Consider the following 26,916-nt stretch of genomic DNA (forward strand, 5'->3'; position numbering starts at 1 on the left):
ACATCCTTGTAAATCTCCTCTGCATCCTTTCAATCTTTTCCACATCCTTCCTGTAATGAGGTGACCAGAACTGAGCACAGTACTCCAAATGCTTGGTAATGTGGTTCCCAACCTTTCATTGTGGGGACCCCATTATGTCATTGACGGGGACAATCTGAAGGAGAAATCCCACCAGCATAAAAGCCGTTTGGGGATTCCCATTGGATTCTTCACCCTCACCGGCTTTCCCGCAACACCAAAAACTGGGAATCCTGACCTTTGTTTCTTTCTTGGTAGTACCACTCCTACGGTGATAGTTCCATGGGGTCTGTGGCCACCTACTGTGTGTGCTGATAGACTTCTTGCATCATAGAATCATTGAATCCTACAATGCAGAAGGAGGCCATTCGGCCTATCAAGTTTGACCACAATCACATCCAGGCCTATCCCCATAACCCCATGCATTTACCCTCGCTAGTCCCCCTGACACTCAGGGTCAATTTACCACGGCCAATCCACCTAACCTGCATATCTTTGGACTGTGGGAGGAAACCGGAGGAAGCCCATGCAGACATGGAGAGAATGTGCAAACCCCACACAGACAGTGACCCAAGCTGGGAATCAAAAGCGGTTCCCTGGCACTGTGAGGCAGCAGTGCTAACCACCGTGACACCCGGTATGGATATTTGGATGTCAGCTTCAAGGAATCACTACATAAGGTCAGACATCTGATGTTGACTGTTTACACCTCCTTCCTAGCTCAAGCATGCTGAGACTAATTGTGAGGAACCTATTGCTCCCCTGAATCAAATTAGTTAGCTCAGACCAGATCAAATCTGCAACCTTGCCTGCATGCTTCACTTCCCCATTAGTCAAAGAATGTGCCACACACGCACTGCAAATTGTCACAGTTAACAGGACAAAATGCAAAATCCAGAACCAAACTGGTTAATAATAATTTGAAGTGCATAGGAATTGTTCAGTCAGTGTTTGTTCATTACAAACTCCTGAATGCTTTTGTTTAGAGGTTAGTTCTGTTGATGCTCAGTCCTGGCCGTGACGAAACCTAAGCCTGGGCCCGGAAACCAAATTGTTTTTATCAGAGGTTTATTACAACTGGGCTTTGATTGAAGATCCACTGAGAAGAGTCATTTAATTAGATAGATTTGCAGATTTACTGTTGCGGTGATTACTGTGTTGGCATTCCCATTCAGCTCCAGAGACAGGGAGCTATTTGTTGATCCAAGGCCTGCTGCTTGGTTGAATTTCCCAAACTGTCAGATGACACTTTGCATTAGGAGTGTGCAGGGGTCAGTCCAGAAACCGCTGCAGGAAATTCACTTGGAGAAGAATTTGCCAACCTCAATATTGTCACATGCTGAAAAGAATCACAGCAGCACAGCCCAGAAGAAAGTCACTGGTGCTGAGATTCACCTCCAAAAGCTCTGTGAATTCCTATTGCACTTACAACAAATATTTAAATATATCATAAAAACTTGCTGAATTACTGCATCTCTTCACGGGTCCACTCTAACCGCACAGACCCGCTTACAAATTTTCTTTGTTAATTATTTACATATTGATTTGCATCTATTTTTCTTAACTAATTGTACTCAGTATTTAGAAACCCAACAGTACAGAAGGAGGCCATTTGGCCCATCGAGCCCACACCGACAACAATCCCACCCAGGCCCCGTCCGCGCAACCCCACACAACCCGCCAATCCCTCTAACCTACGCATCACAGGACACTAAGGGGCAATTTAGCATGGCTAATGCACCTAACCAGCACATCTTTGGACTGTGGGAGGAAACCCATGCAGACACAGGGAGAACGTGCAGACTCCACACAGACAGTGACCCAAGCTGGGAATCGAACCCAGGTCCCTGGCACTGTGAGGCAGCAGTGCTAACCATTGTGCCCCTCGTGCCACCATGCCACCCCATTATTCATTAAATTCCAGATATACAATGAATACAACTTGATCCAGACACACATGGCTTTGCCTTGTCCTCAACCTCCTGGTCTCTCTCAAATTAAACCTCCCTCTGCCTTCGGTCTCTCATCAACCCAGCCCCCCGGGTCTCTCTCAGGCCGAGAAGGTTATGTCTCTAACCAGACCCCACCCCCTCTCCTCCCTCACCTCGGTCGAGTCAAAGCCACCCCCACCCCCTCCTGGTCTCTCTCAAATCAAACCTCTCTCCGCTTCCGGTCTCTCGTCAACCCATCCCCTGGTCTCTCTCGGGACAGACCCCCTGGTCTCTTCCAAGTCAACCCCGTGCCCCTCCCCCCCACCCTGGGTCTCTCTCAGATAGAATCCCCCCACTCCCGTTATCTCTCTAATCAACCCCCCTCCCGCCCCAGCCCCTCCCAGGTCTCTGTCGAGTCAAAGCCCCCCCCCCCACCCCTGCTAGTCTCTCTCAAGTCAACACCTCCCCACCCCCTGGTTTCTCTCTCTCTCTCGAGCCAACCGTTCCTCCCATCCCTGGTCTCTCGCGAGTCAAATCCCAGCCCGGTACTGCCAGGGTGTCTAGTGGACACTGCTAATGTGTCATCTGGGCACTGTCAGGTGGGCACTGCTCAATGGGCACTGCCCTGCCATGCCTTCTGAAATCCTCAGCGTGGTCATTGTGCCAGGTCTCCACTAATGGAGATGAGTCGTGATTCGCGTGGGAGAAGTGTGACGTCCAGCTGGAGAGGTGGGAACATTCCGGGCAGGGGGAACGATCGCAGAGGGACAATCGAGTGCTGAACTTGTTAATGAGATTGAGATCCAGCCAATCTCATGCTAATCAACCTCGTGCTCTTTTTTAGGCACGATCTGTTTTGTGCCAGCAGGAGAGGGCCAGGACCCATTTGGCAATGGGCACAGAACCAATTTTTAGGCCTGCACGCTATTTTCCAGGATTGGTGCAATCTGCGCCAGGCATGGCAAGGGTGGATAATTAATTGCCCCCTCATCTCTGCCCATTTTCAGAGGTGGAAATAACAATTGAGCCCAAGATATTAAGGGATAAATTTTGACCTTTGGTGGCTGACTGGTAAATTGTATCTGTGGAGTAAATTTAGCCACCAATAACTCCAGAATGGCCGGGTAGAGATTCCAAACTCCCAACCTCTACTACCTAGAGTGATAAGGACAGCAAATACAGGGGAACAACACCAGCTGTAGTTCCTCTCCAAGCTACCCACATTCCTGAGTTGGAACTACATCGTCGTTCCTTCACTATCACTGGATTAAAATCCTGGAACTTCCTACCTAACAGCACTGTGGGTGTACCTACACTACATGGACTGCAGCGAGGCAGGAAGGAGGCTCACCCTAACCGGCTCAAAGTCAATTAGGGACTTGCTCGTGACATTTTAGGGCCAGTCAAGGACAGGAGTGGGAAGTTGTGCGTGGAGTCTGAAGAGATAGGAGAGGCACTAAATGAATATTTTTCGTCGGTATTCACACTGGAGAGGGACAGTGTTGTCGAGGGGAGTACTGAGATGCAGGCTGTTGGACTGGACGGGATTGAGGTTCATAAGGAGGAGGTGTTAGCAATTCTGGAAAGGGTAAAAATAGATAAGTCCCCTGGGCCGGATGGGATTTATCCTAGGATTCTCTGGGAGGCTAGAGAGGAGATTGCAGAGCCTTTGGCTTTGATCTTTGTGTCGTCATTGTCTACAGGAACAGTGCCAGAAGACTGGAGGATAGCAAATGTTGTCCCCTTGTTCAAATAGGGGAGTAGGGACAACCCTGGTAATTATAGACCGGTGAGCCTTACTTCTGTTGTGGGAAAAGTATTGGAAAGGATTATAAGAGATAGGATTTATAATCACCTAGAAAGGAATAATTTGATTAGGGATAGTCAGCACAGTTTTGTGAAGGGTAGGTCGTGCCTCACAAACCTTATTGAGTTCTTTGAGAAGGTGACCAAAGAGGTGGATGAGGGTAAAGCGGTTGATGTGGTGTATATGGATTTCAGCAAAGCATTTGATAAGGTTCCCCATGGTAAGCTTTTGCAGAAAATACAGACACATGGGACTAAGGGTGATTTAGTGGTTTGGATCAGGAATTGGCTAGCTGTAAGAAAACAAAGGGTGGTGGTTGATGGGAAATATTCATCCTGGAGTTCAGTTACTAGTGGTGTACCGCAAGGATCTGTTTTGGGGTCACTGCTGTTTGTCATTTTTATTAATGACTTGGATGAGGGCGTGGAAGGATGGATTAGTAAATTTGCGGATGACACTAAAGTCGGTGGAGTTGTAGACAGTGCGGAGAGAAGTGGCAGGTTGCAGAGGGACATAGATAAGCTGCAGAGCTGGGCTGAGAGGTAGCAAATGGAGTTTAATGCGGAAAAATGTGAGGTGATTCACTTTGGAAGGAGTAACAGGAATACAGAGTACTAGGCTAATGGTAAGATACTTGGTAGTGTGGATGAACAGAGGGATCTGGGTGTCCATGTGCATAGATCCCTGAAAGTTGGCACCCAGGTTGATAGGGTTGTTAAGAAGGCGTACGGTGTGTTAGCTTTTATTGGTAGAGGGATTGAGTTTCGGAGCCAGGAGGTCATGCTGCAACTGTACAAAACTCTGGTGCGGCCGCATTTGGAGTATTGCGTACAGTTCTGGTCGCCGTATTATAGGAAAGATGTAGAAGTGTTGGAAAGGGTGCAGAGGAGATTTACCAGGATGTTGCCTGGTATGGTGGGAAAATCGTAAGAGGAAAGGCTGAGGGGCTTGAGGTTGTTTTCGTTAGAGAGAAGGTTAAGAGGTGACTTAATAGAGGCATACAAGATGATCAGAGGATTAGAGAGGGTGGATAGTGAGAGCTTTTTTCCTCGGATGGTGTTGGCTAGCACGAGGGGACATAGCTTTAAATTGAGGGGTGAGAGATATAGGACAGATGTTAGAGGTAGGTTCTTTACTCAGAGAGTAGTAAGGGCGTGGAATGCGCTGCCTGCAGCAGTGGTGGACTCGTCAACGTTGAGAGCGTTCAAGTGGTTATTTGATAAACATATGGATGATATTGGAATAGTGTAGATTAGAGGGGCTTTAGATTGGTACCACTGGTCAGCGCAACATCGAGGGCCGAAGGGCGCTGTAATGTTCTATGTTCTATGTTCTATTCACATCCCGTGAAAGAATTGAAAAAAGGCATGAACTGTTGGGGGCTGAATGGCCTCTTTCTGTGCTGTATATCCTATCTAATCAATTAAAGCAAAATCACAATGGGAGCATGACTGGAATCGCAATCTTAATGTTTGGAAATCTGTGGCAGGAATGCAAAAGATGACAATTTATCCTCCAATTTTACCCTTTGTAAGGAAGAACAATGTTATATATCCAGAATTCAGTAGTTAGACTCCAAGCACTTGGATCAGTCACGTCTCCTATTGTTGGCTGTGTGTCTCAGTGCTGTACAAAGGTCCTCAGCAATTATGTGTTGCTCATCACAAGAACACCAGTCATTGGCCACTTACTGCTCTGATACCGAGCTGACAGATTGCTTGCTGAGGGAACATTGTACCAATATAGATTAATGATGCTCAGGAGTGTGTACTAGTAGAATAATCGAATGTGCCATTGCCATCAAACACATTGCTGTGTTATCCTTTTCAACATATAGCCATTTAAAAAAAAACTAAGTTCAAAGCATAGACAATAGACTGAAACCAGACCTCCACTATCATGTGATACAGTTCAATCTGAAATGATAGTGTGCAATACTGTAGTGAGATTGAAATGTATTTATCAGCATATTCAGGTGAATGAATGTATCCTGTATATAGTACAACATGTCAAGGAGCACAGCTCACATATCGTGAAAACACCTGCAGTGCTCCGTATTTGTATAAATCTGTATAAAACAGATTTGTTAAGGCTGCAGAAGTAGAGAACATAACTACTGAGAAAACAAGACCTAAAGGAAACCTAGGATAAAGGCAAAATTCCACAGATGCCGGAAATCTGAAATAAAAATAGACGGTGTTGGTTAAATTCAGGAGGTCTGGCAGCATCTGCAGAGAGAGAGACAGAGTTAACATCTCAAATCAAAAATGTCACTTCTTTGGAACTTCAAATGCTGCTAGACCTGCTGAGATTTTCCAGTACTTTTTTAGATTTTTTATAAAGGAAAGTTCAAGATTGGCTGAAAATATCTTATGAATCCATGGAACCATAGAATCCCTGCAGTGCAGAAAGAGACCAAGTAGAAAGGGTCCAGAGCTTCAAGTTTTTAGGTGTCCAGATCACCAACAATCTGTCCTGGTCTCCCCATGTTGACACTATAGTTAAGAAAGCCCACCAATGCCTCTACTTTCTCAGAAGACGAAGGAAATGTGGCGTTTCCGCTACGAATCTCACCAACATTTACAGGTGCACCATAGAAAGCATTCTTTCTGGTTGTATCACAGCTTGGTATGGCTCCTGCTCTGCCCAAGACCGCAAGAAACTACAAAAGGTTGTGAATGTAGCCCAATCCATCACGCAAACCAGTCTCCCATCCATTGACTCTGTCTACACTTCCCACTGCCTCGGCAAAGCAGCCAGCATAATTAAGGACCCCACACACCCCGGATATTCTCTCTTCCACCTTCTTCCGTCGGGAAAAAGATACAAAAGTCTGAGGTCACATACCAACCAACTCAAGAACAGCTTTTTCCCTTCTGCTGTCAGACTTTTGAATGGACCTACCTTGCATTAAGTTGATCTTTCTCTTCGCCCGAACAATGACTGTGACACTACATTCTGCACTCTCGTTTCCTTCTCTATGAACGGTATGCTCTGTCTGTATATTATGCAGGAAACAATACTCTTCATGGTATGCTAATATATATGACAATAATAAATCAAATCAAATCAAAATCAATCAGCCCATCAAGTCTGCACTGACTCTCCGAAAGGACATCTCACCCAGGCCCTTCCTTCCGCCCTATCCTTGTAACCCCGCATATTAACCTACACATCTTTGGACTGTAAGGGGCAATTCAGCATGGCCAATCAACTTAACCTGCACATCTTTGGACTGTGGGATAAAACCGGAGCACTGGCAGGAAACCCAAGCAGACATGGGGAGAACGTGCAAACCCCACAAAGACTGCACCCAAGTCTGAAATTGAATCTGCATCCCTGGCACTGTGAGGCAGCACTGCTAACCACTGTGCCACCATGTCAAGGCTATTTTTGGCACTTTTTAGTGCAGTGAGTATCATGTCTTGGAGATACAGATATTATACATTCCTATATTACACTTTCCTCTTCTACAGTGTGTTGCATGGATTGTCACACCATTCTGAATGTACCACCCTTCACATCTATGAGAATTCCACAGATTGAATATCACTTACATGGTAATAAAATCATTGAACAATTCTGACCACAGCTCCGGCTGATGCAGTTTTGGAGGTGGATTTCTGAGGAAAGAAGAATAAAGAAATATTCAAGTTTTCAAAGTGGTAAAACCCAGAAAACCGCAATTATAAAGACTATGTCTACAAGGATCATTGCAAAGTAATTGACTCCACAGCTTGAAGGACTTAGCCGTTAGTGCAATTATACCTCATTTATGTCTTATTCTATATGCCACCCACACAGATATATAAGCCTAGGGATACACATCCACTGAGTGCCAAATATAGTTTTGTGAATCCACCATTGCTCATGCATGTCTTTGGAATGTAGCTGCAGTTGATGGTCTATTAATCTCCAATCAAATATATCTGCAGGTTAAGTGGTTTTCTGAAAGCACAAATAAATGATGTGTTCTTACCATAGAGTTACTTTATTTTAAGTAGTTCTGATGTCATTTTAACTATGCAAAGGCATTTGACATTGCAACAGTAACTGTTCTATTTAATAGGGTATTAAAGTAGTGAGTAATGGTATTAATCTTCAATGATTTACTGCTACTGCTCTGGATACTTAAAATGGCCCTTTTACTACAGTCTTCTGGATTTTGTATTGAACTGTGAAAATGTATGCAGTGATGCCTGCAAACTTCTGTTGTGTTTAACTGCAGCCTGAGCCAAGACTACAGCATACTTCAACCTAACTTTATAGAGGCCAGTGTTGATATGAAAAAGCGTTTGTCAAATATTTCTTTGGAGAGGAAGAAGGCAGAAGAGACTTGGTTAATTTTTTTAGTCATGATGACACCACGTAATGTGGCATGACAATGAGTCAACATGATTTCCTTCACTGGAAGCAAATAGGAAAAAATTATGTTATATATTTTGCCATGAAGACAAAGACCTTGTATAGCCTCAGAACATTAAATTCATATTGTACATGATTCACACTGATTTGGGGTTGAAACAATTGTTCTCTTGTTCATAAAAATGTAAAATAACAGAGACTAAACAACTAAGGAATTCTGAGGATATCACACTCCGATTAGCACAGTGGTTATCACTGCTGCCTCACAATGCCAGGGACCCGGGTTCGATTCCTGGCTTGGGTCACTGTCTGTGTGGAGTTTGCACGTTCTCCCCCTGTCTGTGTGGGTTTCCTCCGGGTGCTCCGGTTTCCTCTCACAGTCTGAAAGACGTGCTGGTTAGGTGCATTGATCATGCTAAATTGCTGCTTAGTGTCAGGAGGACTAGTAGGGTAAATACATGGGATTACGGGGATAGGGTTTAGGTGGGATTGTTATCTGTGCAGGCTTGATGGGCTGAATGGCCTCCTTCTGCACTGTAAGGATTCTATGATTCTGAAGCATGACCATTTTATGAATACTGTTGAACACACAATTGTGCTAAAAGCCTTGAGGTACATTTCCGAGTATGTTTATCCTGAATAATTCTTCACTAATGTCCTGACATATACATGTTCATAATTATAGAAATATTTAGGATAGCTGAAATAAAAGCTGAAGGGATCGTGAATGATTGGAAAGAAGCTAGGGCTTTCAACAGGCTGTTTGATTTAGTTGTTGGACTACCATGCTGTCATCACAAGGTCACAATCGAATTGTGGAAGAAGCTACTCAGCTTCTACAATGACAAAACAGTGCAGGTGTTGGAATCTGAAACAAAAACAGAAAATGTTGGAAAATCTCAGCAGGTCTGACAGCATCTGTGGAGAAAGAGAATAGAGCCAACGTTTCGAGTCTGGATGACCGTCATCCAGATTCGAAACATTGGCTCTATTCTCTCTCCACCGATGTCAGACCTGCTGAGATTTTCCAGCATTTTCTATTTATGCTATTCAGCTTATTTTGTTCATGTACCCAGAAAACCCTAAAGTCCTCTCATTACGTAATAAAATTGGTTCTGAATAGATTAGAGATGTTTTCAGTTCCACTGTTCAATCATGTGCCCTGGCCATTCTTTGTGTGAAGGAGACTTTCCTGATGTCAACCCTAAAGTTTTATCGCACTGCTTTAAGCCTGACCTGCCGACCGATTAATTTAACTTCCAGGTTTAAATTTCAATATTTACAATCTTATCCCCTTTAATTTGATCAGTTCTCAGGTGCCACCTTTCAAGGCTACAAAGTTCAATTTTATTTAATCATTCCTCTCAAGTCCGAATGCTTAAACCTGTAGAACCTGAATTGGGTGCAATACTCAGTATGTGGGTTTGACCATAGAAACAGAGGAACATAGGAACTGGAGTAGGTCATTAAATGTCTCAAACCTGTTCCACAATTCAATTAGATCATGGCTGATCTGTATCTTAACTCTGTCCAACATTAAACCTTCCCTAAACCTTACCCAGCAAAATTCTATCAATCTCACTTTTGAGATCTTCAATTAATTTCATGAGTTGTGGGTGTCACTGGCAAGGGGCATGTAATACCCATCCCTAATTGCCCTTGAGTAGGTGGTAGCAATAATTGAGTGGCTTGCTAGGCCATTTCAGAGGGCACTTAAGAGGCAACGACATTGCTGTGGGTCTGGAGTCGCATCTAGGCCACAGCAGGTAAGGACGGCAGATTTCCTTCCTTGAAGGATTTTCATGAACCAAACGGGATTTTACAACAATCCAGCATGGGTCACTGTTCTCCGGTCTTGTATGCCCTGCCACCGCTGCCAGTGAGAACGGAGAATTTGGCCCTCAGCCAAATCTCCATTTACTGCCATGATGTGGAGATGCTGGCATTGGACTGGGATGAACATAGTAAGAAGTCTCACAACACCAGGTTAAAGTCCAACAGGCTTATTTGGAATCACTAGCTTTCGGAACACTGTTCCTTCCTCAGCTGAGTCATCTGGTATTGTGAGACTTCTTACTGTGTCCATTTACTGCATTGGAAAATTCCGGTCTAGATTTTTATTCTGGATTTAGTGAATTCAAATTCCCCAGCTGTTTTGATTGGGTATGTTGATGCATGGACTCTACTGAAGATTACGAGACCTTCAATATCATAACTGAAGATCACATGCACTCTCCGTTTAACTGTTTTACTTCCCACTAATCTACTTCAGATTTCCTTACTGATTAAAAAAACAATCATTTTTCATTTCTTTCGTAAGAAGCAGCAACAAAACACAGATGAAAATTTGCTCAGATGCAACATTTTAATAAAAATAATTCATCAATCTTTGCCTCTTTTGCTTCTCAAAATTAGTTCAGCTGCACATCGTTTCAGTCGAGCAGAACCTCTTATATTTCTGAAATCACATAGTGATAACCTCACAAAATTAATCCGAGCATGTTCTTCTAAACAAGAAATATTGGCAATAGTAGTTGTAAAAATATCGTTAAAAAAGTTAATGAGTGGAGCAGTTACACAGTAAAATTCATTGTGACTCCAAAATTAATAAAAACTACCAAATGCCTGATTCATTGAGTATCCTCTGAATTTATTATCCATCAGCATGGCACCGTGGTTAGCGCTGCTGCCTCAAAGCTCCAGGGGCCCGGGTTCGATTTCAGCCTTGGGTGACTGTGTATGGAGTTTGCGTGTTCTCCCTGCGTCTGCGTGGGTTTACTCTGGAGGCTCTGGTTTCCTCCCACAGTTCAAAGATATGCAGGTTAGGCGGATTGGCCATGTTAAATTGCCCATTAGTGTCCTAGAGGTGTAGGTTAGTTGGATTAATCATTATCAATGTGCAGGGTCACAGGGTTAGGGCGGGGAATTGTGTCTAGGCAGGGTGCTCTTTCAGAGGGTCAGTGTAGATTCAATGGGCAGAATGGCTTCTTCTGCACTTTAGGGATTCTATAATCTATTTACATGGTAATTCACACTAAACCCATTTTCCATTTATCTGACACCTTACCGCTGTACTATTCAATGTGTTACAAATGCTCAGATTTACAAGATGGTTATGTTTTTTCTTCTCTCAGAGGGTTTTTGACATTCTCTGCCATAAAAAGCAGTGAAGGCTGTATTATTGAATATATTTAAGGCTGAATTAAACAGATTTTTGAGCCAGAAGAGAGTTGAGGGTTATGGGGTGACAGGCAAAAAGATGGAGTTAAAGCCACAATCAAATTAGCCATTATCTTACTGAATGCTCGAGCCAGCTCAATGGACCAAATCCTGGTCCTTTTATTTATGTTTGTATCAGTCTCTATAGGAATTGCAACAAATGCCTTCCATGACTTTTGATGAAGAATCCTGACCATAAAATGCCGTCCTTTGCTTAGTTTTTTTTTATTGTTAGCAGAAATAGACTTCACCTGTCATGTATGCTTAGCTGTACAAATAGCAGTTCCAGATTTGGCATGGTGTTTGAAACAGCCTTGGAAGCTGAACATCATCGAATATATGTGGATTTGGCAGAAAGAGCGAAAAGCATTAAATACAATGATGCTAAAATGGAACAAGACAAGCTGCTGACACCCTGAGGAAAAGCCCAAGTCTTGGTAGCAATCATTACATATCAGGATACTGGCAGGAATTTGCTTTTTTAAAAAATGTTTTTTACAGGATGTGGGTGTCACTGGCTCGGCTGAATTTTTATTCCCACTGACATTGACAAGATGCTGGTGAGCTGCCTTCTTGAACCACACCCATTCATGTTATGTAGGTGCGCTCACAGTGTTGTTGGGGAGGAAGTTCCAGTATTTTGACCCAGTGGCCGTGTGCTCTTGGGTCTGGAAGATGTTGGCAAAGGAACCTTGCAGAGTTGCTGCAGTGCTTCTTGTAGATGTTACACACTGCTGCCACACTGTGTGTCGGTGGTGGAGGGAGTGAATGTTGAAGTCGGTGAATGGGTGAAGTCGGCTGATATGGCCTGGATGGTGTCCAGCATTCTTCAGCATTGTTGGAGCTGCACGCATCCTGGCAAGGGGTGAGTGTTGGATTGTATTTCTAACCTGTGCCTTGTAGATTGTGGACAGGCTTTGGGGAGTCAGGAGGTGAGTTACTCCCACAGAATACTCATCCTCTAACCTGCTCTTGAAACCATAATATTCATATGGCTGGTCAAGTTCAGTTTCTGATCAATGGTGGATGTTAATAATTAGGAATTCAGCGATAGTAATGCCATTGAAAGGAAGGTGAGTGTGTTTGATTTTCCCTTGTTGGAGATGATCATTGCCTGGCACTTGTGTGGCACAAATGTTACTTGCTACTTATCAGCCCAAGTCTGAATCTTGTCCAGGTCTTGCAGAATCTGGGCACAGACTGCTTCAGTATCTGAAGAGTTGTGAATGGTGCTGAACACTGTGCAATTGCAGTGAACGTCCAAATTCTGACCAAATAATGAAGGAAAGGTCCTGAATGAAGCAACTGAAGATGTTTGGACCGAGGAGGAACTCATGCAGTGATGTCCTGGGACTGAGATGATTGACTTCCAACAACCATAATAATCTTCAATTGTGCTGGTTATGATTCCAAACATGGAAAGCTTTCCTCCCATTCTCATTGGCTGCAGTTTTGGTAGGTCTCCTGGATGCCACACTTGATCAAATGCTGCCTTGATATTGAGGACATTCGCTCTCACCTCACCTCCAGCATTCAGCTCTTTTGCCCATGTTTGAACCAAGGCTGTAATGAGGTCAGGAGCTGAGTAGCCCTGGTGGAACCCAAACTGAGCATCAGTGAACAGGTTACTGCTAAGTAAGTGCCGTTTGATGACACCTTCCATCATTTTGGTGATGATTAAGAGCAGATTAATGGGGCAGTAACTGGACGGGTTGGATTTGTCCTGCTTTATGAGGACAGTAAGAAGTTTAACAACACCAGGTTAAAGTCCAACAGGTTTATTTGGTAGCAAAAGCCACACAAGCTTTCGAAGCTCTGAGCCCCTTCTTCAGGTGAGTGGGAATTCTGTTCACAAACAGAGCTTATAAAGACACAGACTCAATTTACATGAATAATGGTTGGAATGCGAATACTTACAACTAATCAAGTCTTTAAGAAACAAAACAATGGGAGTGGAGAGAGCATCAAGACAGGCTAAAAAGATGTGTATTGTCTCCAGACAAGACAGCCAGTGAAACTCTGCAGGTCCACGCAACTGTGGGAGTTACAAATAGTGTGACATGAACCCAATATCCCGGTTGAGGCCGTCCTCGTGTGTGCGGAACTTGGCTATCAGTTTCTGCTCAGCGACTCTGCGCTGTCGTGTGTCGCGAAGGCCGCCTTGGAGAACGCTTACCCGAATATCAGAGGCCGAATGCCCGTGACCGCTGAAGTGCTCCCCAACAGGAAGAGAACAGTCTTGCCTGGTGATTGTCGAGCGGTGTTCATTCATCCGTTGTCGCAGCGTCTGCATAGTTTCCCCAATGTACCATGCCTCGGGACATCCTTTCTTGCAGCGTATCAGGTAGACAACGTTGGCCGAGTTGCAAGAGTATGTACCGTGTACCTGGTGGATGGTGTTCTCACGTGAGATGATGGCATCTGTGTCGATGATCCGGCACGTCTTGCAGAGGTTGCTGTGGCAGGGTTGTGTGGTGTCTTGGTCACTGTTCTCCTGAAGGCTGGGTAGTTTGCTGCGGACAATGGTCTGTTTGAGGTTGTGCGGTTGTTTGAAGGCAAGAAGTGGGGGTGTGGGGATGGCCTTGGCGAGATGTTCGTCTTCATCAATGACATGTTGAAGGCTCCGGAGGAGATGCCGTAGCTTCTCCGCTATGAGGACAGGACATACCTGGGCGATTTTCCACCTTGCCTGATAGTTTCTAACGTTGTATCTATTATGATTCCAAATTCACCGGGAATTTCATGATGTTTGAAGCATAGAAATGAAGTAAAGCAACGGGAGGCACATTCTAATCCCTTTCTCCAGAATTTTCTGGCCGTTCACGCCATTCTCCGCTGCATTGAATGGAGATGTGGCTGAGTGCCAAATTCTCCGTCCTCGCTTACAATGGTGGTGGGGCGTGAATGGCTGGAAAATTCAAACCCATGTATCAAGTTAATTCATGTAACACTGGTTTGAATGCTCAGACTTAAAATGAAGAGGAAATTTGTATTGAAAATCAGAGATAGTCAGTGAAGGGAAAAACACTTCTGTATGTTTAGCATCAATGTCGGTATTTCTAAGCCAGGTGCAACTTAGAGTAATATAATCATAGAATACCTACAGTGCAAAAGGAGGCCATTTGGCCCATCAACGCTGCACCGACAACAATCGCACCCCAGGCCCTATCCCCATCACCCCATGTATTTACCTCACTAATCCCCCTGACACTAAGGGACAATTTAGCATGGCCAATCCCCTAGCCTGCACCTCTTTGGACTGTGGGATGAAACCGGAGCACCCAGGGGGGGAAAACGTTCAAACTCCGCACAGTCATCCAAGGCCGGAATTGAACCTGGGACCCTGGCGCTGTGAAGCATCAGTGCTGGCGACCGTACCACCATGCCGCCCCTTTGATCAGAATGAATGCTTCTGAAACTTGATCCCAATAATGCTTCACCTCAAACTCAGGAAAGGAATTGTCTACTGCACCAGTGAGAATTCTCCCAATTCTCAGGCAAACAGTCTTTACTCTCCCACTGAGTGACATTTTCAATTAGCGCCCATTAGTAATTGGATTCAGATTTCAGTAAGTAATTTTAATACATGGCAGTGGGAGAGTGAAAGGAAGAAGAAACTATTTTAAACAGTCTGGGATTGATTCAATAGTCATCCTCACATTTAACTTCAAAACTTGTGAGGAATATTGGGTGGATTCTCCCAAACAAATTCTAAATCCCTAATTCGCGTGAAAATGGGACTAACTCATGCTGACTTTGTTAGCGTGATTGACAGAATGAATCTCTGACACTCTGTGCATCACAGAGTGTCCAAGCATGATTCACTCTGAAAACCTGAGGGCGGGGCCTATTTCCGCCCAAGAGGCCGGCAACATAGCGCTGAGCGGGCCACTGCACATGCTCTGATCTGTCAGCTTGGAAATCGGCACTTACGCATTAGCCCCACATTGCCAGCCTCCTGATCGCTGGCCAGCCCCACAACCACCCCCATTGCTGGCCTTCCGACCACACCACCCCCCCCCCCCCCCCCCACCCCCAATTCCTGATCGCTGGCCTCCTGGACCTCCCCGGGCCAGCCCCGATCTTCCCAACCCCTGAGCTGGCCAGCCCCGATTTCCCAATTCCCCCTTGCAGCCCCGACTCGATTCCCTCCCCCCGACAGTCCAGACCACCCCCTGGCAGACCTGACCGCCCCCCCGCCGCCCCCCCCCCCCCGCCCCCCCCCCAGCAGCCCCACTGGATGGCCAGCTCCAATCGCCGTCCTCCCACCCTCTGCCATCAATCCCGAATGCAGAGTGGCAGCAGTCCCCCCACCTCCACCGATTGCCCATTCATTAGGCCCGACCCGTAATAGGCCATGCCCCCTCTGGCCCCACTCCCTTGGCACTGTCTGATGCCTGGTGGGTAGTGTCAAGGTGCACCTTGGGCATTACCAGTTTGCCCCTTGGGCAGTGCCAGGGTGTCAGGCTGGCACTACCCAAGGGGCGCTCCCCGGGGCCTCAATGGCCTCTGTTCCCTCCAGCGGTCGGCCACCAGTTCCCTGCAAGTGGGGTGCAGTTGTAACCCCGCTGGAGTGAACCACTCCAGGCGGGTGGGGGAGATGCTCGAGGGCCCGGAGACTTCAGTCCTGGGCCTGCTAATGACATGAAAATGAAGATTTCCAAATTGTAATCAGCTCCACGCTGATTTTTGGCGCAGAACTGATAACACTGGAAATGTTCGGCTGGGCGACATACAGTGTCCCGCGGGAAACCCATGAAACGGGCTAGAGCAGCACAGCAGGCTGGGAGAATCGCCTCCATTGTGTTACTATCCTAAGCAACAGTGTATGGATATTTCTAATAACAATGCGTACCATGATCAGAGTGAATGCTTCTGATCCTGATAATGCTTCACCTCAAACTCCAAAAAGGAATCACTGACTGCACTATTCTTCCATTTCTCAGGAGAACAATTTTTAAGGTTTAGCCAACCCCAACACACGCACAACTGAATTACCTGGGTATCTTGAAGAGTGCCCTCATTGGATGTAGATCTGTTAGTGGGGGGTTACCATCCGCAAGTTCAATTGCTGTTATGCCCAAGGACCAGACATCACATCTTACATCATAACTGGAATCCAGCTGCTGTTCGCATGCTATTACCTGAACACCAGAAAATCATCTGTGACATCCTCTGTTACCAACAAGTATTGATAGTAATGCTTTTATATTACCAATAGGAAAGGAATGTTAAATACATATCATACATTTATAATATTTATAATATTACAGTTCACCTTCAGAAAATCTCAAACTTACAAGAATTACAGCACATTGTCAAAACAAAATGAATTGTGCTGGCTAATTAATGTTTTGTAGACTTGTTTTTCTGTAAATTTTATGATTTCAATTCCCCTAAACAAATTTCACTTCGGAAATTCTTGACTTCTTCCTTTTTGTGTGTCATTAAGGACTAGAATGCAGAGTCGGATTGGCAGGTCTTTCCTGAGAGATTTCGGTCGTAGTAACCTCAGGTGGACTGAACCTCATTGGGTTATAACTCATGAATATGTGGGAATGGAGGGATACAACTCATGAATATGAGTTACCCTTAAGCTATTTTTAGATCTCGTTGGTTACTGGTTAGTTTAACACTGACTCATACCAAATTCTTTAGTTTGTGGATTTGGTTTATTACACACACAGGATGCAAAATGCTGTCTAAACTCACTTTTACACTGCTTCCACAATGGGGCAATGTGTAACTAAGTGAGGGAAAGAAGAAGAACAAAGAACAATACAGCACAGGAACAGGCCCTTCGGCCCTCCAAGCCCGTGCCGCTCCCTGGTCCAAACTAGAACATTCTTTTGTATCCCTCCATTCCCACTCCGTTCATATGGCTATCTAGATAAGTCTTAAACGTTCCCAGTGTGTCCGCCTCCACCACCTTGCCTGGCAGCGCATTCCAGGCCCCCACTACCCTCTGTGTAAAATATGTCCTTCTGATATCTGTGTTAAACCTCCCCCCCTTCACCTTGAACCTATGACCCCTCGTGAACGTCACCACCGACCTGGGGAAAAGCTTCCCACCGTTCACCCTATCTATGCCTTTCATAATTTTATACACATAGAACATAGAACATAGAACAGTACAGCACAGAACAGGCCCTTCGGCCCACGATGTTGTGCCGACCTTCATCTGAAACCAAGATCAAGCTATCCCACTCCCTATCATCCTGGTGTGCTGTACTTATTAAGTCTCCCCTCATCCTCCGTCTTTCCAGGGAGAACAACCCCAGTTTACCCAATCTCTCCTCATGACTAAGCCCCTCCATACCAGGCAACATCCTGGTAAACCTCCTCTGTACTCTCTCCAAAGCCTCCACGTCCTTCTGGTAGTGTGGCGACCAGAACTGGACGCAGTATTCCAAATGCGGCCGAACCAACGTTCTATACATCTGCAACATCAGACCCCAACTTTTATACTCTATGCCCCATCCTATAAAGGCAAGCATGCCATATGCCTTCTTCACCACCTTCTCCACCTGTGATGTCACCTTCAAGGATCTGTGGACTTGCACACCCAGGTCCCTCTGCGTATCTACACCCTTTATGGTTCTGCCATTTATCGTATAGCTCCTCCCTACATTATTTCTACCAAAATGCATCACTTCGCATTTATCAGGATTGAACTCCATCTGCCATTTCTTTGCCCAAATTTCCAGCCTATCTATATCCTTCTGTAGCTTCTGACAATGCTCCTCATTATCTGCAAGTCCTGCCAATTTTGTGTCGTCCGCAAACTTACTGATCACCCCAGTTACACCTTCTTCCAGATCGTTTATATAAATCACAAACAGCAGAGGTCCCAATACAGAGCCCTGCGGAACACCACTAGTCACAGGCCTCCAGCCGGAAAAAGACCCTTCCACTACCACCCTCTGTCTTCTGTGATCAAGCCAGTTCTCCACCCATCTAGCCACCTCCCCCTTAATCCCATGAGATCCAACCTTTTGCACCAGTCTACCATGAGGGACTTTGTCAAACGCTTTACTAAAGTCCATATAGACGACATCCATGGCCCTTCCCTCGTCAACCATTCTGGTCACTTCTTCAAAAAACTCCACCAGGTTAGTGAGGCATGACCTCCCTCTCACAAAACCATGCTGACTATCGTTAATGAGTTTATTCCTTTCTAAATGCGCATACATCCTATCTCTAAGAATCCTCTCCAACAATTTCCACACCACGGACGTCAAGCTCACCGGCCTATAATTACCCGGGTTATCCTTCCTACCCTTCTTAAATAACGGGACCACATTAGCTATCCTCCAATCCTCTGGGACCTCACCTGCGTCCAGTGACGAGACAAAGATTTGCGTCAGAGGCCCAGCGATTTCATCTCTCGTCTCCCTGAGCAGCCTTGGATAGATTCCATCAGGCCCTGGGGATTTGTCAGTCTTTATATTCTCTAACAAACCTAACACTTCCTCCCTTGTAATGGAGATTTTCTCTAACGGGTCAACACTCCCCTCCGAGACACTCCCAGTCAACACATCTCTCTCCTTTGTGAATACCGACGCAAAGTATTCATTTAGGATCTCCCCTACTTCTTTGGGCTCCAAGCATAATTCCCCACTTTTGTCCCTGAGAGGTCCGATTTTTTCCCTGACAACCCTTTTGTTCCTAACGTATGAATAAAATGTCTTGGGATTCTCCTTAATCCTGTCTGCCAAGGACATTTCGTGACCCCTTTTTGCCCTTCTAATTCCCCGTTTGAGTTCTTTCCTACTTTCTTTGTACTCCTCCAGAGCTCCCACCGTTTTTAGCTGCCTGGACCTAACATACGCCTCTCTTTTCTTTTTGACCAGTCCCTCAATTTCCCTGGTTATCCACGGTTCTTGAATCCTACCCTTCCTATCCTTCTTTTTTATAGGCACATGCCTGTCCTGTAGCCCTAACAACTGTTCCTTAAAAGACTCCCACATGCCAGATGTGGATTTACCCTCAAACAGCCTCTCCCAATCAAGAGCTGCCAATTTCTGCCTAATCCCACTAAAGTTAGCCTTCCCCCAATCCAACACCTTACCCTTGGGACACCACTCATCCTTTTCCATCACTATCCTAAAGCTAACAGAATTGTGGTCACTATTTGCCACATGTTCCCCTACCGAAACTTTGAAGACCTGACCGGGCTCATTCCCCAGTACTAGGTCCAGTATAGCCCCCTCTCTAGTCGGGCTATCTACATATTGTTCCAAAGAACTCTCCTGTACGCATTTTACAAATTCCTCCCCATTCAGAGTCCCAGCTCTCAGTCTATACCAGGGAAATTAAAGTCTCCCACGACAACAACCCTATTTTTCCTGCATCCGTATTGAACTCTTGTAGAAATAGGCTAGTCAAATTAATTCTAATCTGGGGTTGAAATTATGCCATGCAATATTAATAATAAGCATGTTGGCATGTTTTAATAAACTTTTCGCAAAAGTTTCAAGCTTTAAATAGAATGATGCTTTTATTAAATTCACCAAGGAGAAATTTCATTCAAACACTTTAACACATTCATCAGTAATATCAACATTTTGAATTTTTTTTCCTTTAAATTTTGTTAAATTACCGCTAGTGCATTTGCTATTTCTCCCGCTATCTCTTTTAGTACCCTGGGATGCACTCCATCAGGACCAGGAGACTTGTCTACCTTCAGCCCCATTAGCTTGTCCAACACTACTTCTTTTGTGATAATGATAGTTTCTAGGTCCTCACCTGCCATAGCCTTCCTGTCATCAATTTTTGGCATGTTACTTGTGTCTGCCACTGTGAAGACCGACACAAAATACCTATTCAATGCCTCAGCCATTTATTGGCGATGATCAGTGGGAGACTGGTCCCACCTGTCACTGGAATTGTCATAGGTGGGGCAGAAAACTTGATGGACCATTTAAAGATGGGTGTGACCGGAAAATCCTGCCCATGCACTGTAATCAAATGTCTGCTCTGATAAAAATTGTATAACATGTAATCAACTTTTAATCCCAGACTATCCCTGTAGGTAAAAAAAAGTCATGATGTGGAGATGCCGGTGTTGGACTGGGGTAAACACAGTAAGGATTCTAACAACACCAGGTTAAAGTCCAACAGGTTTATTTGGTAGCAAACGCCACTAGCTTTCGGAGCGCTGCTCCTGTGTCAGGTGAGTGGGAGTTCTGTTCACAAACAGGGCATATAAAGACACAAACTCAATTTACAGAATTGTGAATAATGATTGGAATGCGAGTCTTTACAGCTAATCACATTGTCTGTACCTTTAAGACTTGATTAGGTGTAAAGACTCGCATTCCAATCATTCATTATTTTGTAAATTGAGTTTGTGTCTTTATATGCCCTGTTTGTGAACAGATCTCCCACTCACCTGACGAAGGAGCAGCGCTCTGAAAGCTAGTGGCGTTTGCTACCAAATAAACCTGTTGGACTTTAACCTGGTGATGTTAGACTCCTTACGGTAAAAAAAAGGGCATAACCAAAGAGGCAGATTTACACTTTTTAAAAATATACTTAGCTGTACTTATAATAATTGGCATGCTATAATAATATGCATTGCATTACACAATGGCCATTGCAAGCCATTAAATTTGTTAGGCACTTTCTTTTATGATTAATTTGTTCTTAATCAACTTGATGCTTGAGGTGTGACAGGAAGTCGTTTTTTAAAAATTCATTTGTGGGACATGGGCATCGCTGGCTGGCCGGCATTTATTGCCCATCTCTAGTTGCCCTTGGAGGGCAGTTGAGAGTCAACCACATTGCTGTGGCTCTGGAGTCACACGTAGACCAGATCAGGTAGGGACGGCAGATTTCCTTCCCTGAAGGACATTAGTGTACCAGATGAGCTTTTCCGACAATCGACAATTATTTCATGGTCATCAGCAGATTCTTAATTCCAGATATCTTTTATTGAATTCAAATTCTACCGTGGCAGGATTCGAATCCAGATCCACAGAGCATTAGCTGAGTTTCTGGATAAATAGTCTAGCGATAATACCACTAGGCTATCGCCTCCCTCTAGTGTGCTGAGTGAAGGAAGTAGATGGAGGCCATTTGCAAAACTTTTCAAATATACATCATGTCGAAACAGAGGCAGTGTGATAATATTTACTGTTTGTGATGTAATGTTGCAAACTATGAATAACTGTAGCTGAAGTAATTAATTGTAAGGTTGGAATAGCAATAGCTGCTCATGTTACGTAACTCAGACTGAAGAAAAGTTCATTCCTCTCCTCCCTGTGAGAAGAAAGTGAAACGTGATGAAACCTGACACCAGAGGTTATTGAAATGTGGCTTGGCTTACAACATGTGATAACTTGATAATTCGTGCCTGAGTAAAGAGCTTTTGGTTAGTTCATAAATCTTCAGCAATCTTTCCGAAATCAATAATGAAGGGAGAAAGGGTTATGGCTGACACAAAGTCAGACTATGTAAATCTGTTCTCGGGCTGAAGGGGCACTTGGATTAGACTTCCAGTTCCTGCATTGATTCACGCTAATGAGGGAATACATTATTCTCTCCACTTCAGATTGTCAGCTGATGCGTTTTTTGCTACATTCACATATATAAATGAAACAACTAATACATTCACAAAGCTGCTTACCACTCTGAAAAACAAATGCGGCAATAATACAGGGGAATGAAAGTGCAAGGAAACCAGCACTCCAGGGTTGGGTAGTGTTGGAAATGCGGGCTGCCCTTTGAGGTTTCTTACTTACCTCTGGGGCCATCCAGAAGGGGGTTCCCACAGATGTGTTGCAGCGAAGGCGAGTGCTAGTTAACTGAGCTGAAACACCTAGTACAGGAATTAGACCAAACCATCATGAAATGAAGCTGACATATAGGCTGGCAGCATTACAAACATTCCTCTGACCAACTGCACTTGGTACGCACTGTTTTAAGAAACAGTTTCAGCAATCTCTTAAAAGAAAATCAAACTGTTGAATGAAAAAATTGGATGAATTTTAACATCCTCAGTTGTCCTGTCTGGTTCTGCTGAGCGTTGGTGATATCATTGGGGGAATTTGCACGCAAGGGGAATGATTTTGGGATTGCACAACCTTGCCAGTACAGGTACTCCTCCTGCACAGCCTCCTCTATGCTGTACAATTCTATAACTATGAGACCAACGTGTGAACGAACTGAATTATCATCAGTAGAGACACAGACAGAGTTTCCTCCATTTTTTAATATTAGCAGAGTCGTTAATCCTGAGCATAAAATGGATTCCCATATTTTATATTTAGAATCATAGAATCCCTACAGTGCAGAAGGAGGCCACATTGGCCCATCGAGTCTGCACCGACCACAATCCCACCCAGGCCCTATCCCTGCAACCCTGACACTAGGGTCAATTTTGCCTGGCCAATCAACCTAACCCGCACATCTTTGGTGTGTGGGAGGAAACCAGAGCACCTGGAGGAAGCCCATGCAGACACAGGGAGAATGTGCAAACTCCACGCAAGACAATCACCCGAGGCCGGAATTGAACCTGGGTCCCTGGGCACTGTGAGGCAGCAGTGTTAACAACTGTGCCACTGTGCCGCCGTGACGATTTAGACCAATTACATTTTGGTAACATTAGGGAATGGAGGAAAAAATGTTTTATTTTAATTTAAATCAAAGGAAACTTTTCATGGATTGCATGTTCCTTTTGGGCTGTAATTTATAATCTGATAATGATGATTCTGAACTTTTCATTACGTTAAAATTGTTCTTTTGCTTACTGATACTTTCAAGTTGCACATAATCAAATATTAACATCAAGGTGCCTGTCAAGAATGAAGGAAATAGTTTTTGACTTACTACTTGATATACAGTTGTAGTAACTTGATTTGCATCAAACAGTTAAGTTTAAGTTTATTTATTATTGTCACAAGTAGGCTTACATTAACATTGCAATGAAGTTACTGTGAAAATCTCCTAGTCACCACACTCTGGCGCCTGTTCAGGTACACTGTGGGAGAATTTAGCATGGCCGATGCACCTAACCAGCACATCTTTCAGACTGTGGCAGGAAACCGGAGCACCCAGAGGAAACCCACGCAGACATGAGGAGAATGTGCAGATTCCGCACAAACAGTGACCCAAGCCGGGAATTGAACCCAGGTCCCTGGAGCTGTGAGGCAGCAGTGCTAATCACTGTGCTACTGTGCCAAATGTCTGAGCAAAAGTGTGGATTGAAAATAAAATGCACTGGCATGGAGCTTTTTTCCCCCACTGGTGTTATCTCTGTAGAAAGTAGGGTCGCAGAATTGGAAACAACATGACTGCTCAAAATAAAATCTCTGCGGTTTCCTTCCACCTCTGAACATCACACCTTTTCCCCCGAGGCTAAACTCTGTGACTGGGAACTCTACACCAGTCACGCGCAGACGGGCATTGTCCACAGCAACAAGTGCTTCCTTCCAATCAGAGCTGAAAGGTGATGCTAACAACTTGATTTTTTTTATCAGACCTGCTCCACCTGTCACCAAGACTGTTTGTAGCACTTGGTAGAATATTCTAAAGTCATGCTAAGACCCTGGCATCGGAATGCCTTCCCTGACGCACTGCTCTTCTCTCCCACAGAAATCTCTGCTGATTCTCTTTGCCTCTCGCTCTGATGAATGGTCATCTAGACTCGAAACGTTGGCTCTATTTCTCTCCCCACAGATGCTGTCAGACCTGCTGAGATTTTCCAGCATTTTCTGTTTTTGTTTCAGATTCCAGCATCCGCAGTATTTTGCTTTTATCATTCTATCTAATGCTATTTTGGTTTTTTGATGTAAAGCTTGAGTTAACATATTATTTGTTTTATCTTCTGCTTTTGCCATGTGACCAAGGTCAAGATGGAAGAGTGTGCATTACCGCGCTACATTTATCTTCTTCATCCATAACCTGCTGTGTGGCAGTGACAAATCTACTTCAGCCATGTTCCTCTTGGGATCTAACTTAAAATCTGATTATATTAATTTTATTATAACATTATTACTATATAACATTTTATTATTTTTTAAATCATTATTTTTGCTTTGCGATACTTTCAAGTTGTACCTGATCAAGTTTTAACATCAAGGTTGATACTTGATGTATTAAGGATACATCAAGGATGAAGGATTATTTGTGACCTACTACTTAATATACAGCTGTGGTAATTTCATTTGCACTATTTACATCAGTTGACCAAAGTGTGGTGGAATCTGGATTTAAAATAAAACACACTCAAATGATTGCTTCATGGTAAATATAAAATCTACAATAAGGCAAATTTCATAGTTATGAGCCGAATTATCTGGCTCATAGAAGAATCATAGAAACCCGACAGTGCAGAAGGAGGCCATTCGGCCCATCGAGTCTGCACCGACCACAATCCCACCCAGGCCCTACCCCCAATATTTTACCCGCTAATCCCTCTAACCTACACATCCCAGGACTCTAAGGGGCAATTTTTTAACCTGGCCAATCAACCTAACCCACACATCTTTGGACTGTGGGAGGAAACCGGAGCACCCGGAGGAAACCCACGCAGACACGAGGAGAATGTGCAAACTCCACACAGACAGTGACCCGAGCCGGGAATCGAACCCGGGACCCTGGAGCTGTGAAGCAGCAGTGCTAATCACTATGCTACCGTGCCGTTCACACTCTGCCGCAAGTAAGGACAGACAGCGGGATTTTACGCTCGGGCAAGACTGGAAATTCCCGCCCGAAGTCAACGAAGATTTCTGTTGTCGGGCCCTCGCTCGCGCCGATCCGTGGTGGGCGAGGTGGTAGAGTTCTGGCCATAGAATCTGGTGCTCAGCCAAATCTCCGTTCACTGCAGCAGGACCAGAGAATCCCGCTGGCATGAACAACCGGATAATCCCACCCATAGTGACTGCGTAAGCAGAAATTTGAGCCCTCTATGCGCAGCTCATTGACATATTGGCTTTGCAGAGGATCCATTGAATGAGGGCAACAGTTTCTGGAGTGAAGGGTAAAATGGATGTTGAGGTTACAGTGGGCTACAGAGGAGATATTGCACAGTTCAGAGGGTATGTCAAATGATGGTGCCCATCGATAGCACAGAAGTTACTGGATCTGTAATCTTGGGAATAGTCAAGGCCAGAATTCTCCATCCTCACCCGCGCCTGGGATTATCCAGTCTGTTGCGGTGAATGGAGATTTGGCTGAGAGCCAAATTCTCCATCCTTGCTGGCAGCGGTAGTGGGTTGTGCTACGCGGGAGAATTCCAGTTCCAATCTTAATTCCAAGTTTGTGCATTTGAATTCAGTTGAAGAAATAAGAACATAAGAACATAAGAAATAGGAGCAGGAGTAGGCCATCTAGCCCCTCGAGCCTGCCCCGCCATTCAATAAGATCATGGCTGATCTGACGTGGATCAGTACCACTTACCCGCCTGATTCCCATAACCCTTAATTCCCTTACCGATCAGGAATCCATCCATCCGCGCTTTAAACATATTCAGCGAGGTAGCCTCCACCACCTCAGTGGGCAGAGAATTCCAGAGATTCACCACCCTCTGGGAGAAGAAGTTCCTCCTCAACTCTGTCTTAAACCGACCCCCCTTTATTTTGAGGCTGTGTCCTCTAGTTTTAACTTCCTTACTAAGTGGAAAGAATCTCTCCGCCTCCACCCTATCCAGCCCCCGCATTATCTTATAAGTCTCCATAAGATCCCCCCTCATCCTTCTAAACTCCAACGAGTACAAACCCAATCTCCTCAGCCTCTCCTCATAATCCAAACCCCTCATCTCCGGTATCAACCTGGTGAACCTTCTCTGCACTCCCTCCAATGCCAATATATCCTTCCTCATATAAGGGGACCAATACTGCACACAGTATTCCAGCTGCGGCCTCACCAATGCCCTGTACAGGTGCATCAAGACATCCCTGCTTTTATATTCTATCCCCCTCGCAATATAGGCCAACATCCCATTTGCCTTCTTGATCACCTGTTGTACCTGCAGACTGGGCTTTTGCGTCTCATGCACAAGGACCCCCAGGTCCCTTTGCACGGTAGCATGTTTTAATTTGTTTCCATTGAGATAGTAATCCCATTTGTTATTATTTCCTCCAAAGTGTATAACCTCGCATTTCTCAACGTTATACTCCATTTGCCATATCCTCGCCCACTCACTCAGCCTGTCCAAATCTCTCTGCAGATCTTCTCCGTCCTCCACACGATTCACTTTTCCACTTATCTTTGTGTCGTCTGCAAACTTCGTTACCCTACACTCCGTCCCCTCCTCCAGATCATCTATATAAATGGTAAACAGTTGCGGCCCGAGTACCGATCCCTGCGGCACGCCACTAGTTACCTTCCTCCAACCGGAAAAACACCCATTTATTCCGACTCTTTGCTTCCTGTCGGATAGCCAGTCCCCAATCCACTTCAACACACTACCCCCAACTCCGTGTGCCCTAATCTTCTTCAGCAGCCTTTTATGGGGCACCTTATCAAACGCCTTTTGGAAATCCAAAAACACCGCATCCACCGGTTCTCCTCCATCAATCGCCCTAGTCACATCTTCATAAAAATCCAACATGTTCGTCAAGCACGACTTTC

At 44.8% G+C, this 26,916-nt stretch overlaps 1 protein-coding gene across 1 annotated transcript in view; it reads right to left on the reverse strand.

The window, feature by feature from the left end:
• Window positions 1-16,334: 16,334 nt before the first annotated feature.
• The window catches only part of LOC144503259 (myosin-IIIa-like), a 159,092-nt gene continuing 148,510 nt past the window's right edge, over window positions 16,335-26,916 (reverse strand). Inside the window, exons 6-7 of the mRNA XM_078227691.1 lie at window positions 22,086-22,162; window positions 16,335-16,484 (exon numbers count right to left, since the gene is read on the reverse strand). Coding sequence (XP_078083817.1) covers window positions 16,335-16,484; window positions 22,086-22,162 — 227 coding nt within the window. The remainder of the gene's footprint in view (window positions 16,485-22,085; window positions 22,163-26,916) is intronic.

The sequence above is a fragment of the Mustelus asterias genome, chromosome 2 (genome assembly GCF_964213995.1).
Source record: "Mustelus asterias chromosome 2, sMusAst1.hap1.1, whole genome shotgun sequence".
Classification (NCBI taxonomy): domain Eukaryota; kingdom Metazoa; phylum Chordata; class Chondrichthyes; order Carcharhiniformes; family Triakidae; genus Mustelus; species Mustelus asterias.